Source organism: Podarcis melisellensis (assembly GCF_964234715.1).
Source record: "Podarcis melisellensis genome assembly, chromosome: 2".
NCBI classification, from domain to species: Eukaryota; Metazoa; Chordata; class Lepidosauria; order Squamata; family Lacertidae; genus Podarcis; species Podarcis melisellensis.
This window is the reverse complement of record NC_138529.1, coordinates 68,897,486-68,913,960: the sequence shown is the minus strand read 5'-3', so window position 1 is coordinate 68,913,960 and position 16,475 is coordinate 68,897,486. Positions and strand designations below refer to the sequence as shown.

Below are 16,475 nucleotides of genomic sequence, written 5' to 3'. Positions count from 1 at the left end.
GGCGCAATTCAAATAATGCCATGCAGCCATTAGCAACCCTAAATGTTGTGGGGAGGGGCACAGTTTTCATTGGAACCATGATGTGGGACGGACAGGGTTAAATCCCACACACACCTGCACTACAATTCTGAACATGATTCTTTCCCAACTGCAAAGGAGGGGCAGGGGAGCTATAAAAACAATGAGGTTCGGAAAGGAAAGAGTTAAACTGATAATAGCCCTGATTCCCAGAGATGGGAGATGGACCATAAAAAAGGAAATTGTTAAAGCAATCTATAATGATCGTAAGAAGTACTTCCTTTTGCATGTTCTGAATCTCCCAGTGTTCAGCTTCATTGAATGGTCATAAATTCAAGTATTATGAGAGAGAGAAATGGGAACTTATCCCTGTGCGCTTTCCCCATGCGCAATCTTGTACCCTTCTACCATGCCCCCTGGACTGTTACTCACCTTTGTTCTAAACTAAAGTATGTTCCAGGAGCAACAACAGGAGATAAATATTATTACCTTCCTGCCCTATTTGTAGCTTTCCCACAGGCATCTTCTTGTAGCATGTGAGATGTGGTTGTGGACAACACACTTCTGTGCTGGATGGGCCTCTGGTCTGATTCATCAGGACTCTTAGGTTCTTTTCCAAATCTTGGTTCAGCAGACTCTGGACTATGCACACCACTGCCATTTGGATCGCTGAAATTGTGCTCCACCTGGATACATTTTATATAATATTTTTATGGACCAGGAAAAAAAAATGTTTTGCCATTTTGTTCTGTTACTAGACCAAAATTAGCATAATTTCAGCTTCTGCCAAGTCAATGAATAATGATGAACTGCTGAAAAATTGTTTCGGGATTATAAGAACTGGTCTTTGCAGATACAAACGGTCAAAATAAAAAATAATTTCTAAACCTTATATTCTGTCCTTCATTGCAACACACAGAAACTGGGGCAAGAGGCTACCACAAACAGAGCATGGCTAAAGTTTCTGTTGGGTTTGTCTGTCCGTGAGTTTTCTACTTATGGAATTAAGCAACACTAATTTAGGCTAGAATCCCATGTGCAGTTACTTCCGTGTAGACATTAAGCAGTCAGTACAACTCTCACGTTCTATAAAGTTCAAGGACACATGCAGACCACTAGGCCCTGCATGCCTCCAGAGCACTCCCTTAGATCTGTAAGAAGCACAGAGGGGTCATTGCCCAAAGTTGTTTTTAGGGGGTCAGCCACAAAGTTGTTGATCTTTTTTGGAAAACATTGCCAAAACTTCCTACAGCCCCTCATAGATTCCCTGTGGTACCCAATGCATCCTGCCCTAGCCTTCATTTTCTTCTGCATGCAGGTCTGAGCTGGGGTGCAAAAACCGCCCAAGAAATCTGTGTCCTATTATCTGTTTAAGGTTGTGAATTTAGACAAGAGCTGGGAGCTGAGCGGTAGGAGAAATGGCAAGGGTGGTATGAAGATAGACTGCTGGAGACTATGGAGTGCATGACGTGTGTGCGTGTAGCGACATGCATGTAGTGAGATCAAACGCAGGAGCAGCTTCCCACCCTTCTCACACCGCGTGGCATAAACGCATGCATTTTTTTTTTCACCCTTCCTCCTCTCCTCACCCTCATTCTGGACACTTTGAGTACTTGGGTCTCATAAAATGTAGTACAGTATTGGCCTGAATATAAGCCTCACTCCCCCCCCCCCAAATTCCGACCATGAAAAGTTCAAGTGCAGCTTATATCCACAACCTTACAGTATGCAGCCAGGAGCGTGGGGCAAACAGCGCCAGGAGCGCAGCAAAGGGGTGCCCACCCTGTGCATAGTCCCTCGTCCTCTCCCCCAAGGCCGGGAAGGGAGAGAGCGAGGAAAGGGTAGGCTGCCGGCAGCACAGCGCAGTTCCTGTCCCCCCAGGTATTCAGCCAGGAACTGTGAGGAGGAATGGAGCAACATATTCATTCCCCCCCTCCAATTTTAAAGGTGTGGTTTATATTCAGGCCAATATGTTAATTTCTAATGTGGCTATTGAGGTAAAGTGATTGGGGGGGTGCCAAGGCTGCAACGGACCCTAGGTATTCCTCTGAAGAAGAGCAACTGTCCCATGTCCCAGTTTACACAGTAGAAAGATTTGCAAAGGCAGAGCCGCAAGGTCTCCTCTGTGATGACCCCCAACATCTGGAATGTGCTTCCCCTAAGTGTAGGCAGGAGGATCCTTAGGCTGGGGGGGGGCAGGCCTCTAAAACCAGCCCTCATGACTCCCCTCATTGGCCCCAGATGAGGCCCTCGTTTTGTCTGAAACCTTAGCACCCTCACCAAACTGCACTTCTCAGAAAGCTATGACAGTATAAAGCTGAAATAGGCTCATAATGTAGAAATACCCCAATAGAAAAAAAAATAGTTCCTCTAGCCCAGCAGAATATCTCTGGCAATAATCAATGTCCTATTTTCCGGGAGACAAGGCACCAACAAAGAATCCCATTCCTTGTTGGGTTCCACAAACTTTGCTAGGTCTCTTTGAAACCTCTTTGTTAGCCATTACAGTGGTACCTCGGGTTAAGAATTTAATTTGGGTTAAGAACTTAATGATAACATCTAGATAGATAAATTAAGGATCTGTACAGTTTTGTAACATGCAGAAAATAATAATGTATATGTTGATAAACGAGAGAGGAGCTGAGGGAAGTCTGGGGAGGGAGGGTGGGCTATATTTTGGGGAGGGGGAGGGAAAAATAGGGGGATTAAGGATGATATGTTTTTCGATAAAATGTTATGTTGAAATTACTAATAAAATATTTAAAAAAGAGAAAAAAACTTAATTCGTTCTGGAGGTCCGTTCTTAACCTGAAACTGTTCTTAACCTGAGGTGCCACTTTAGCTAATGGGGCCTCCCGCTGCCACCATGTGATTTCTTTTCTCATCCTGAAGCAAAGTTCTTAACCCAGGGTACTATTTCTGGGTTAGTGGAGTCTGTAACCTGAAGCGTCTGTAATCCGAGATACCACTGTACGTAGCTTTCCTGAATGCTAATAAGTTACAAGAATGAGTTGTATTCTGTTTGTGGTTCATTTGTAAATTATACACTTTCTATATTGTCTCTCCTCAAACCATACATTATTTTACTATGCCTGTATTATAACATCTCAGCTGCTGCCTTTCAAAGTTTTATCCTTTCTAAGACCGGATGCTTCATTATTTTCTAATATGAAGATATGAATTCCCTTTAGCACGGTTTGCCTTTTTGATAGTCCCGTCTCTAGCTGTCTCGAGATCTCCTCCTCGAATGCTGGTTGCCAATTCTGGACGCAGTAAAGTGGAAGTACCATTGGGCTTTAATTCTTCTTAGCATGCGTCACTTTACATTTACCAACGTTTAATTTCATCTGCCATTTCCTTGCCCTTTCTCCCAACACTGTGAGATCCTTCTGTAAATCCTCACAGCCTGCTTTAGACTTAACTGTGTTGAATAATTTAGCATCATTTGGAAATTTAGTCACTTCACTTGTTCATTTTCCAGGTCATTAATGACTGTTCTGTAAAGAGCAAGTATCACACAGATTTTGGGGCACCGTCTTAATCTCTATTTATTTTATTGCATTTATATCCCACCTTTTCCCCAAGGAGCTCAAAGCGGTGTACAAAGTTCTCCCCCTCATTTCATCCTCATTTCATCCCTACTTAATCCCTACAACAACCCTGTGAGGTAGGTTAGACTGAGAGGCAGTGACTGGCCCACGTTCACCCAGTGAGCTTCTCAGCTATTTGGGCCCTTGTCTCTCAGGCCTTAGTCTTAACTACTACACCTACCCTGACATCTCAAATCTTTGCAGTGAGAACTGGCCATTTGTGCCCCAGCTAGTTTATCTCTTTCAGCCAGTGTCTAATACAGAAAAGGATGCCACAACATCTACATTTTCATGACACAATTTTGTTATCAATACATTCTCTTTAAACCTGGAGGGATGATGGTGGGTTTTCTCTTGCTGGGGGTTTTTAACTAGATGCTGAAGAACTATCTGTTGGAGATGCTCTGTCTGGACTTCCTGCAGCCAGCAGAGAGTTGGACTAGGTGGCCTAGGAGGTCCTACCTGACACAATGATTCTGTTTGTAAAGTTAAAACCAGTTTTATAATATATTTGAGGTCAAATAGGCAGAGTTTTGTGACTGCAGTTCTAGCTGTCTTATCCAAAAAGCAGCCACTTGGCGGGGGCCAGTTCATATCTGGATCACAGCACAGAGGAGGGATGTCAACAACTTCTGTGATGGGGATCCCACATTTTCAGAAGGGAGGGGAGGGAAGAGAAGCTCCATTGTGGAAGCAGAAGTCTGTCATGTGCAGAGCAACACTGTTAGATGCAGCCCAGTGTTGAGAATAATTCCCCAGTAGAGAAAGAAGGCTTAGCAACCATAAGATCAGGCTTGCCAGTGGCACAGCTATGTAAAGGGCAGAGGGAAATGACACACCACACATAGACACAAAAACCAATTATTGTGGACTGAAGCTGGAGTTTACAGAAACCACTAGCTATGGCTGTGGTGACCTCATGCCAGTTAAAACAAGAGGTCGAGACGGATTGGTGGGTGCAGCTAGCTGGGAAAAACTGCTCAAGATTACTAGAAGTTTAAAATTCCATATTACTGAAGAGAAGAAAATATGCATTATTATTTTTTGTCACTACAGAACACTCTACTGAAACTCCGCTCCTATTCTGCCTCTAGCTGGTGTGTGTGGTGTGTGAAGGCAAGGTAGCTTATAAATAAATATTTGAGGAGCTGGAGCTTCAATGGTTTTTCAGAAAGCTGGCTTTTTACCATATTTCATTGGGATATTTCTTGAGGATGGATGCTGTGTGCTGCCCAGAATTGCCAGCACTGAATATGCATTCTTTGACTGTTGCTTGGAGGGTTGTAAATGTTTTATTATTTTGGTTCTAATTTCCCCGCATACAACTTTATACGCTTGCGGTGGCCTGCATAATGTTTCTATGTCCACTGTTACCCTTTTTGAAAAGCTTCTCAGACTTCACAAATACTGGTCTATGTATATTAATGTCTTTTTTACATCTGGTATAATACTTACCATAACCCCCTTTAAGTAGAGATGTGGCTTCCTATTATGTAGACACTGTTTCTCACTGTTCCTCCACACTCCAGTCAAAGTGGCCACGTTTCGATCTTTTTTGTCACCGTTTTCCAGTTCCCCAAAGGTGGACCCAGATGGCAACAATTCTCCTTTATTCCCTAGCCAGGCAAGCACACATGAATCACATACGTACAATGTGGCCAATAATTTGCATTGCAGCGACCTCTGGTGGCCAAGTGTCCTTTCCGCTGCTGGGCTCTGCCTAAAGTCACTTCTAGGTGCAAGATTAAATATTGTGTACATTTCTGTGTAATTTTCCCTAGTTCTTGCTGTGTGTTTTTTTTAAAATAGAAAATACAAAATGCCATGGGAAGCTGCCACTTCCAGCACAAAATGGTTAGTACGTTTAACCCATTCTCCTATGGACAACCTTCTGCTCAAAATCTCTCCTCTTTCTGGCTGTTTTTCCTGTATTTTCTAAAGTGGGTAGAAAAACAATTGGCTGGAACAGTGTTTTACAGAGAAAAAAAATAGCAGGCAGGGAAAGAGCTAAGTATCTCCTCCCCAGTGTCAACATAGGGAAAGGCCATAGCTCAGTGCTAGAGCATCGGCTTTTCATGCAGAAAGTAAAAGGTAAAAAGTTAGCCCTCTATGTTCAGTCCCCAGCATCTTCAGGTAGAAATGGAGGAGAATCCTGCATAAAATTCTGGAGATCTGCTGCCCATCCGTGTAGACAGTACTGAATGAGAAGGACCTGTGGTCTGTCTCTGCAGCTCCTGATATTCCTAATTGCAGGCTCCAAGTAACTGAGTTGTGTGTTATTCTTAAAAATACAATTTTAAAGTCCAGGGAGAGTAACGCATGAGTGCATGTAGCCAGTACCTTGGCCTGATGTCGCAGCAAACAATTGCCTGGTTAGCAACCACCATGGATTTCACAATGTGACTTGCGTGAGTCACTGTGAGCTGTGCCGATCTCCTTTGCTGGCATTTGTTGCTGCTTTTGTTTCTTTGCTACTTAGGCGATAAAGTAAGGTGGGGTAAATTTGACTGCACGCCATCTTTTGACCAAAAGGTCCCCAAAGTAGCATACAAAATGTATGCCTAAAGTATGAAATATACCTACAGCATATGGATGAAAGAGTAACCCCCCCAAAAAAAAAACCCAACCCCAACTGTATTTGAAAGACAAAAAAAAACATAGCATAGGCACCAGAATAACAAAATGAAACCCTTGTTATTAAAAGCCTGATCTTCACCATTTCTTTGGAGGAGAATGAGGGAGCCAGTCTCAGCTCTAAAGGGAGGGAGGGAGTTTCGAGAAGATGTGTAAGTAGCAAAACATCTGCCTTGCATGCAGGAAACCCCAGGTTCAATCAACCCCAGGTAGTGCTGGGAGAGACCTGCCTGAAACCCTGGAGAGCTGCTGCCAGTCAGTGTAGGCAGTACTAAGTTAGATGGATCCACAGGTCTGACTCCGTGTAAGCAGCTTTCTATGCCCCTATGTTCCAATGCCTGGGCCCCACAACACAAAAGGCCATGGCTCACATGCTCACTGGCCCCACAGCAGACAATGATGGGATGCATAACAGGCATGTGCAAAAAGGTTCACAATCCTTGTGACAACCCTGTGAGTCAAGCCCCTATAAATCCTCTAGGGACCCAGGTGGTGCTGTGGTCTGAACCACTGAGCCTCTTGGGCTTGCCAATCAGAAGGCCGGCGGTTAGAATCCCCGCAACAGAGTATGCTCTCATTGCTCTATCCCAGCTCCTGCCAACCCAGCAGTTCAAAAGCACACCAGTGCAAGTAGATAAATAGGTACCACTGCAGTGGGAAGGTAAACGGCGTTTCCGTGCGCTGCTCTGATTCCGTCACGGTGTTCCGTTGTGCCAGAAGCAGTTTAGTCATGCTGGCCACATGACCTGAAAAGCTGTCTGTGGACAAGTGCCGGCTTCCTCGGCCTGAAAGCGAGATGAGTGACGCAACCCCAGTCACCTTTGACTAGACTTAACCGTCCAGGGGTCCTTTACCTTACCTTTAAATCCTCTAAGGCTGGGATGAGAGGATGGGGTGGGGGTCTCTGATGCAACACAAACGTTACAAGTTCTTAGGCAAGGAGGAGATTCAAGTACACATCCTTTCCTATCCTATGCCTGACAATATTAACTTTTGGTGTGTGGTTCATCCATTCTCTTATCCATTCCTGTCCCCTGAAAAGTGTGCTTTTACATGCCAGTAGGAGCTAGCAACCCTGGCTGACTGGTCACACATGCATCTTTCTCTCTTGGCAGTAAGAAACACAAAGCAAAAGAGTGCAAGGGCCATCTGAGCTCGAACACCTGGTGCAAATGTTTAATCTATTTTGCAATATTTTTCACTGGGGGCAGTTAGCTCATTCAGCTAGTAGCCTTCGTGCTGAATATTGAGAAATCAACTGAAGAGAGCTATCCACACAGTACTTAATTCTAGATGGGGATGTCAGCACTTCTGTCTATTCCCATTTCATATATTCCAGGCTCTGTAAACAGAAGCCAAAGCTGGAGCTGTGGCACAAATCATACCTATATAAATGAGCATTTTGTGTAATGGTTCATGTCCCAGTTCAGTGTCCGGGAGTCTATCATGCTTAGCATTATTTATTTCATGCTTCTGTCCCACATATTCACCCGTGAGTCCCCAAGGTGGATAAGGATATAAAACAAACACAGCAAGATTAGGCAACAGACAAGCAATCAAATAAACAGTAAGCAATCAAAGATGTGCTCTGGAAGCACAAATACTAAAACAGTCTTCCGCAACTGTGTCACCAGATGTTTTTGATCTTTAGCTTTCATCATCCCCAATCATAGGTCATGCTGTAGTCCATGTTTAGCTGTAATCCAACAATGTCTAGGGACCAAAGTTTGGGGGAGGCTGTACAAATGCCACAATAACTATAAGCAGAAACACTGGGCAGTAGTTAATCGCTAACGTAGCCCACAATGTATTTTTCATAGCAAGATGCTGGGCTCGCTCTCAGTGTGGCGTAGTGAACATACACCAGGGAGACCCAGATTCAAGTCCTCCCTGAGCCATGAAACTCACTTGCTGACCTTGGCCAGCCGCTGACTTTCAGCCCAACTCTCAGCCTAACCAACCTCACAGGGTTGTTCTGAGGATAAAATTAATAAGGGAGAACCATGCACTCTGCACTTTTAACACCTTGGAGGAAAGCAGGGTGTAAGTTTGGTAAATATATAAGTAAACTTTTCTCCCAGCTGTCGCCGTCCTTCCAATTCACTTTACTTTCGAGCTGTTGGATGAGATGGGTCATAAAATTCATAAAGTTATCCCCACTGAGTGGATGCTGGTCAGTATTGAGATTGCAGCCCAATTATGCTTCACAGAAGAGTACAAATTAAAGAACCTATTTTTTAACCTCTTTTCTCATGTGGAACGGACACTGCAAGACACAATCCCAATACACAGTCCAAACTCAGTGATGGTAGCAATCAGTGGGAGCTACTAAGCCTCCACATTAGAAGAGGTGTTCATAGGTCCCATGTAGCTGTGTACCTTGCATATATGGAGTCTCACTACAGTAGAGTGAGTAGAAAACTGGGCCAGTATTGCATAATATAGCATTGACGTGGAGTTAATGAAAGTGTCCAAGGCATTTCACATGCACTTATTCAGCAAGTCTCACATCAACCTTGCATAAGGTACCGGTAGGTCAGTATCATAGTCCCCATATTGCAGGGGAGGGGCTGACGAGGCTGATAGTGGCTTTCCGACGTCTATCTCGTGACTCAGTTTTGATGTAGGAATTTATTGGTTCACATCCGGTTCTCTTTGCCATTGTGCCACAATACCTCTGCATGCAGGCCTTTAGGTGCGAGCCATCTGCATAGCTTCCTGCAGCCTGTTAGCAATCCGCTTGCTGTGGAATGAAAGAATGGCAGCTTAGAGAAGGAAGTGGCAATCTCCGACACCACCCTGGACCCCTTTAACTAATTGCTTCAGCTTTCATTGCAAGAGAAAGGACAACGGCAAGCTCCCAGTGGAAGCTTATCAAAGTGACAAGGGCCCTTCCTGCTTCAAAAGCATGGTCACAAAGGAGTGAGGGCTGCTGGAGAAGACAAGGCTGCAGAACATGGGCTTCCAGGGGCGGTGAGGGCAACAGAATTCCTTAGAACAGGGGCGGGGCGTTGTCTTCCAGATGTTGCCAGGCTACAGCTTCCATCATCCCTGGACATTGCTCAGGCTGGCTGGGACTGGTGAAAATCAAAATCCAACCATGTTTGGCCACAGACTTCCCCACCCTCCCTTAGAGTAAGAAACACTGCATTGCAGGGAGAAGTGAGCTCTTGGGAAAGTCACGTTTGAAGATTCCTGCTACAGACTTTCCCCCCTTTCGTTTTTCAGTTGTGCAAATTCCACCAAAACAGAGAGGCATCAACTCAAGGATTTTGATGGAAGGTTTCCAGTAACAGCAGAGCGCTGTTTCCTCATACTGTTACATCTGCTTTGGATGTAAGGGTCTCCCAATCAAAAATGAAAAGCAAGCGCTTTGGTATCTGCCCCCTGGGTTGTCGTTTGTGGGGAGGTGTGTAAGCCATAAAGTATCATGCTAAGGGTTGGGGAAAAGAAAGCATGCACAAAAACAAAACAAAACCCACCTTCATTTTTTTCATGCATTTTAGTGCTTGCTCAGTGCTTGTGTAAGCCCAACCAATCCTGGATCACGCAGTTAAGATGAGGATATCACAGCACCACATAGCCAATCAGATTTGGCTGTGTGACAACATGGAGAGTAAACAAAGTCCTCTCGTTGCCCCATGACTGCCTGGTGGAGAGGAAATTGGTCAGTGTTCTTGCCCGGCCACCACCACCTGGCTGCATTCAGAAGTCATGTCAAAGTAATGATTTGTCATTAAGAACCATGGATACCTGCTCCCTCCTCCTTCATGCATGTGGAGAGTTTATACGCTTCTGCTTCTTATTGACAGAAAACCATAGTTTGCCATTTCATCCAAATGTGGCAAATCATGGTTTGCAGAAACCATACCTTGCAATCAAATCAGGAGTCCACACCACAGTTTGATCCTGGTTTGGGACCCTCATTTCCCCAATACTTATATGTTTACTTCTGGTATTGTGGGTAGGATCAAAACCTACCTGGAAACTGCATTCTCTCCCTCCTGAAAGCACCACCCCAGTTCATAGCTTACAGGGTGCAGAAGGCAACACATTCTGAAAGATACCTTGAGCTTTGAGCAGCATCACTTTGTGGAATGTCAGTCACTACTGCAGTTATTTGAGATGGAGAACCTGGGGGTTGTGATAAACCTCTGGATTTCAGGCACCTCTATCCATCCCCTTTCCCCTCTTTTTCTACCAGTTCTGCCAAAAGTTACAAGTATGAATGTGGTATCGAGATTGTCAGCACGGTGGGGAGCCTGATTGATTTTGCTTGGCTGAGCATGTTAAGAATTGGATTTTTCGGCATTTCTATGCCATTGGGAGGGCGAGAAAAGGTTTGCTTTTGTTTTGTGAGGATCGTGTGATTTCGGTACACTTTCAGAACTGAGAGCTCTTTTAAAAAGAAGGAAACTGAATATGGCAGTTCTCGATTTGTGATGGATAGGAGCGTGATTACTGGGGTTTCTGCTCTGAGCTTATTGCACCATAGTTCAATGCACTGCTGGCTAATTACACTTGCTGGAGATGTGTTAATGATACACCTGTCACTATCACTGTGTGACAACCCAAAGGCAAGGAGCTGCCTGATGAGTAATCCCAGCATTGACCTGGGTATATTATCTTGTGCTTCATTTTTTTGTCAAGCTGTATTTCCAGAATCTCGAGATTCACACACAAGAGGAGGCCTATGACACCACAGATGGGAGGGGCAGCAGCTGTTCCCCCACCCACCCAGCATTCATATATATTTGTGCAGGATGCTTGCAAAACATTTTTATTCAGGGCTGCTCCACACATGGATGGATATTACTTCCGTGTAGGAAAGTCGTATGCACATTACCACTTGCGGCAAATAGACACATGCTGAGTAACTGCGAGTGGCAGCAGGGTTCCATCATGTGTGTGATGGATTCAGCCCATTAGGTTTGAACTAAACGACTACGGGCAAACAGAAAGTAGTCGCTCGTCCTCTACTGCAGTCTTTCATCTGAGCTTCCACAAGTCTTTTTGAGCAGTATTATGAAGATAGGGTCCATGGCAATTCTCATGTGTGAGAAAAGCGGGACTAAATCTAAAGCAATGCAATACTCAATTTAAGGTGAGCCTTTCTGTGAGTAGGTACCAACTGCATGCTGGAGTATTCCTAAATCCTTCTCTGTAGTGTTTTTTGGGGGAAATGAGACTAGTCTTCTACCTCTAATAGAGATGGTGAATCTACTGTATGTGTCCATTAACATTTGTTTAATGGAGCAGAGCCAATTTAGCTAAGCTGATCGACTATCGTAGATGCAGAGGATCATCAGACATATGAATCTGTCATATGGTTTCTCTCCGTGGAATATTTTTGTGGCTCTTGGCCAATTACAGAAAGACGTGTTTTGTTTTTAAAGGTAGGAGGTGTTTCTGATCAGGAAAAATAATAATAACACGACTCTCTTAGCAACTACCCACATTAATATTTTCTATATGGATTCCACACTGTATAACCACAATATATTAGTTTCGTAATAATTGTTCAGGTTCTGTACCGTTTTAAACTACAGAATTTATTTTTATGAACTGGCATTTTTGCCAGTACTGGGCTACAGGATGGTCACTGACACATATTCCACTATCAGCATATGGAATATGCAGCATGGATTGCAAAAGTCTAAAATGTATTCCTGTCGAATATCTTTTGAAATGGGTTATGTGCGTTATTATGAGCTATTGTGTTTTTATGAGGCTCATATAGAGAATAATTGCAAACTTTACAACCTTTAGAAGACATCTGAAGTCAGCCATGTATTGGGAAGTTTTTAATGTTCAATGTTTTATTGTTTTTGTATATGCTTGAAGCCACCCACAGTGGCTGGGGGGCAATCCAGTCAGATGGGTGGTGTACAATTATTATTATTATTATTATTATTATTATTATTATTATTATTATTCCTGTGAGAAAAAGCCATATATTTTCCTTAGCTATATATGCATATCTAGCTCAATTGCATATCATTACATAAACTTTGGCATATATGGAGCCAGTAATAATTAGAATAATAATAGTAATTCTTTTATTTTTATTTTATTTGCATAGTTCCCTATACCCGTAGATCTCAGGGCAGTTTACATCATACAATTACAATATAAGAACACAAAATGCATAATAAAAATAAGAACAGAAACAGAGCAATAATCTGCCCTTCCACAATACATTTAAAAGGGCATTGTTTTAGTGTGTCACTAATCGGTTGGGGCAGCCACACACAAAATAAGTGGAGGACAAGATGGCCGGATTTTAATGGGCAGAAAAGATGATGCAGGTGAAAAGGTGAAAATCCTTCCACATCGCGGCCGTGTTCCAAAGAGGGAACTCCCACCACTGCTTTCAACTTAAAAAAACAAACAGGATATCCCATTCACAGAACTCAAATGCCATATCAAGTCTGGCTCTAACACAGCCAGAAAAAGTGTTTGAAATGACTGGCTATAAATGGATGAGCAAACAGCAGCTCATAGTGGATATTGCAACTGCACCTGAGTGACTGAAGTCCCTTATTCTGACCTAAGTAGATGATGGTTCCTTGATTGTGGCTTCCCCATTGACTTGGTTATAATGAGAGTGAAATGCACGACTGCTCTGTGGTGCAGTGGCTGGTGGACCTTCAAATATCCCTGATCACTATGCCTGAAACTACCTGAATCCAAGGGTGATGACCTAAAGCTTTTTATTCTCTTGTATTTCAGCACCAAACTTGGCAATGCCGTTTGGATGCGTTACCCTGGGCGATAAGAAGGATTATAACCAGCCATCTGAGGTGACCGACAGATATGACCTAGGGCAGGTCATCAAAACGTAAGTAGAAGAAGAAGAAGAGTTTGGATTTGATATCCCGCCTTTCACTCCCTTTAAGGAGTCTCAAAGCAGCTAACATTCTCCTTTCCCTCCCCCCCAACAAACACTCTGTGAGGTGAGTGGGGCTGAGAGACTTCAGAGAAGTGTGACTAGCCTAAGGTCACCCAGCAGCTGCAAGTGGAGGAGTGGAGACGCGAACCCAGTTCCCCAGATTGCGAGACTACCGCTCTTAACCACTACACCACACTGGCTCTTTGCTCCTCCTTGCTTTCAAAGCTCCTTCCAACTCTATGCATCTTATACAAATGGCATTGGTTGCCAGTTGGGTACTTGTCATGTGAAAGGGTAGTTTCCATTGCAATGACTCCATTTGTCAACTGCAGTCAACAGACAAAGCTGAGACTTAGGTCTGCCCCTCTGTCACTAAGAGCCAGCCAGGTCCACGGGAGTGGTAAAGCTTGAATGAACCACAATGTAAGATATACAATACCATATCCATATTGCCTAAATAATTTGTCTGTTTAGGCCATGGCCCTGAACAGCAGCAATTCACTGGCATTTTGGAGCTTAAGTGAACATGGAAACTGAAGGGGTTCTTTTTTCTTAATAGAATTCAACAAACAGGTATCTAAACTGCTGCTTATTGCAGACGTAGGATTGCTGACCAAGGCAGCTCCCCACAGCACGTTCTCCCCTCTCTCCTTCCCCACATCTTTGTTGCTGGCAGGGAATAGGAAAACAAACAATTTGAGCTTGCATTACACATTAAGTGCAGCTAAACAATATGGGGAGAGAGGGCTATTTTCAGTGGCCACCCATGTCTCCTGTAATGGGTCACTTAGTGCACACAGTAATAGTAATTTTCCGTACTTAGACAGCACATAGTTCTGCTGGTTAGGCTTTGTGGATTAAGCCAATAACCACCCATTCCAGACCAGGAGGTGAGGACTCATGTTGAAAAGGCTGTGGCTTGCCCAAAAGGGCATACGGGCTGCTCACACAATCCCACATGTCTACAACAAATGTGTTTAGGAGGGAGCAGAATCACAGTGGCAAGCTCTAGTCCAGTGTTTCCCAACCTTGGGCCTCCAGCTGTTTTTGGACTACAACTCCCATCATCCCTAGCTAGCAAGATCAGTGGTAAGGGATGATGGGAACTGTAGTTCAAAAACAGCTGGAGGCCCAAGGTTGGGAAACACTGCTCTAGTCACATATTTTTGTACATTTTTGAAGTACCTATGGATGCAGACGCATACACAGAAGTTGAGACTGTGTTTATCCCCTGCCACTTGTACAAATCTCTACATGTACAGTTTATAAATTTATACACATGTGGGCAAATGTATGTGCACATGGTAGGGGCAGAGCTTGTTGATTGAATCCTGCTCTTTTTTATGTGCACGCATTATAAACATGAGGCTACTAGCATCATGGTGTTCACATACTTTTTTCAGAAGATATTATCCAAGGCCAACATATTTGGGTACTAAAAGGCTTTGCTTGCACTCTCTAGTCAAGGTTCTTTTCAGCTTCCCCCCCCCAGGTACTTGTTGACTTTAGGTCTAGTGCCAGTATTTAGCCTTTGCACCGTCTTTGGGCTGCATTGCCAAACAACCCAGTTCTGAGAAGACCTGGTCCTGGTGCATCAAGAGACTCTAGCGGCCTCACACCAGCCATGGATGGAAAGGGCTGTAGCTCAGTGACAGAGCAACTGCTTTGCATGCAGAAGGTCCCGGGTTCAACCCCTGGTGTCTCCTGGTTGTAACTGGGAGGAAACCCTGGAGAGCAGCTGCCAGTTAGCATAGACAATACAGAGCTCCATGGGCCAATGGGTCTGACTCAGTAAAAGGCAGCTTCCTATCTTCCTCCACTGAACATGAAAGGAAGTAGTGTGAACCATTTGGCCAAGCTCACAATTTCTTATGTTAGCACAGGCTTATAGGACGGTTGCTCCTCCTTAGCTTTCATCCTACCCCTACCCCATGCCTGGACTTCTCCAAGAGCAATCACATTTTGGTGGGACCTGGGATAGAGTGCTTGAATTTGGCATGCATCTGTTAGACAATATGGTAGATAGATGTATACATCACTCTTGAGAGGGTGGGTGACTCATGAAGTTAAGGTATACGTGGTCCCTCTTGGGCTGCTCCAGCTGCTGGGCATGGACTGCATAAATCTGAAGGTGGGTGTTCTTTTGCCAGAGAGGAGTTCTGTGAGATATTCCGTGCCAAGGAGAAATCAACAGGGAAGCTCTATACATGCAAGAAGTTTCTGAAAAGAGATGGGCGCAAAGTGCGGAAGGCAGCAAAGAATGAGATCATCATCCTGAAAATGTGAGTTGTGAATGTCCACACTGATTGATACACTAGCCTCTGCTTTTTTCAGCTGATGTATTGCTATCTTTTTACTAGTTTTGGTAGATAACCATAGTGTGTCCACATCCGCTGCAGCAATAAACTATCTGGACTTTCTCTAATTCTCTAGAATGGCTCCTACATTGACTTAGGCATTGCCAACATTTTCAGGAGGAACTGGATGTGCACAACACTGATTGGCCAGCCCGTGCGTCAAATGCAATGCCACATTCCTCACTCTCCCTTCCTCAAAGCAGGGTCCTCAAATGGAGTCACAAAGCCATACAAAGCCAATTCTTGAAATAGGTTCTTAAATGTAAAAATAATAATGTAAAAACACCTTAAAGGTTAAATACCAGTCAGATGTTTGGGCAGAGAAAACAAACAAGCTCTACTGGTGCCATGACAAGAGCAAAACTAGCAAGGAAGCACAACACAACTCACAGCAAAAACAACAAACAGCGAACGCCTATTCCTATTTGAATTCCTATTTCATCTCTACACAGTGTTAATAGCTCTTTAAAAAAAACAACTATTGGCATTGTACACTGGCACATCTGATCCCAGATCATGTGCCAGATAGCTTATCCTGCCTATAGGTGATATACAGTGTTAGAGTAAACTCACTGGGTGGAATTCAACATCACACTATTACAAAAGCTCCATCTGTGCAGGAATATCAGCTTGCCAGATAGAATGAACCCCCCTTCCCCCCCCCCACTGTCCTGAGGCTTCTTCTGACACACACATGCACACACACACCAAGCCAGGAATGGGGGCAAGTCCCATTGCACAAACAAGAGCCCTTGTGCAGGGCTTCTGCTTAATGGGGTTCATTAGGTGACTCTTGCCCACTGATGCCCAATAACTTAAGTCTATTGCTTTCAATGGCTCTGCTCTGCAAATGACAAACTTTGCAGGTCACTCTGTATGAGTGATAGGGAACCTTTATCAGAATGAGGGATATACTTCCCTCCAAGCAACCTTGCCTGTAGTGGGCCCTGCCGTCATAGCAGTCAGAAATGGGGAGGGGGCTTT

General features: G+C 44.1%; 1 protein-coding gene and 1 long non-coding RNA gene across 3 annotated transcripts in view; one reads left to right on the top strand and one right to left on the bottom strand.

Annotated features, from left to right (window-relative positions):
- The window catches only part of CAMKV (CaM kinase like vesicle associated), a 57,885-nt gene that overhangs the window by 32,206 nt on the left and 9,204 nt on the right, over positions 1–16,475 (top strand). For both annotated transcript variants that reach the window (XM_081900329.1, XM_081900330.1), the window contains exons 2-3: positions 12,975–13,083; positions 15,285–15,416. In XM_081900329.1, the coding sequence (XP_081756455.1) occupies positions 12,989–13,083; positions 15,285–15,416 (227 nt within the window). In that variant the 5' untranslated portion in view covers positions 12,975–12,988. The remainder of the gene's footprint in view (positions 1–12,974; positions 13,084–15,284; positions 15,417–16,475) is intronic.
- On the bottom strand, positions 8,717–9,887 carry LOC309363988. Its single transcript, XR_014165693.1, has 2 exons — positions 9,725–9,887; positions 8,717–8,985 (listed from the first exon to the last, which is right to left on the bottom strand). It is a non-coding gene; the product is annotated as an uncharacterized lncRNA (long non-coding RNA).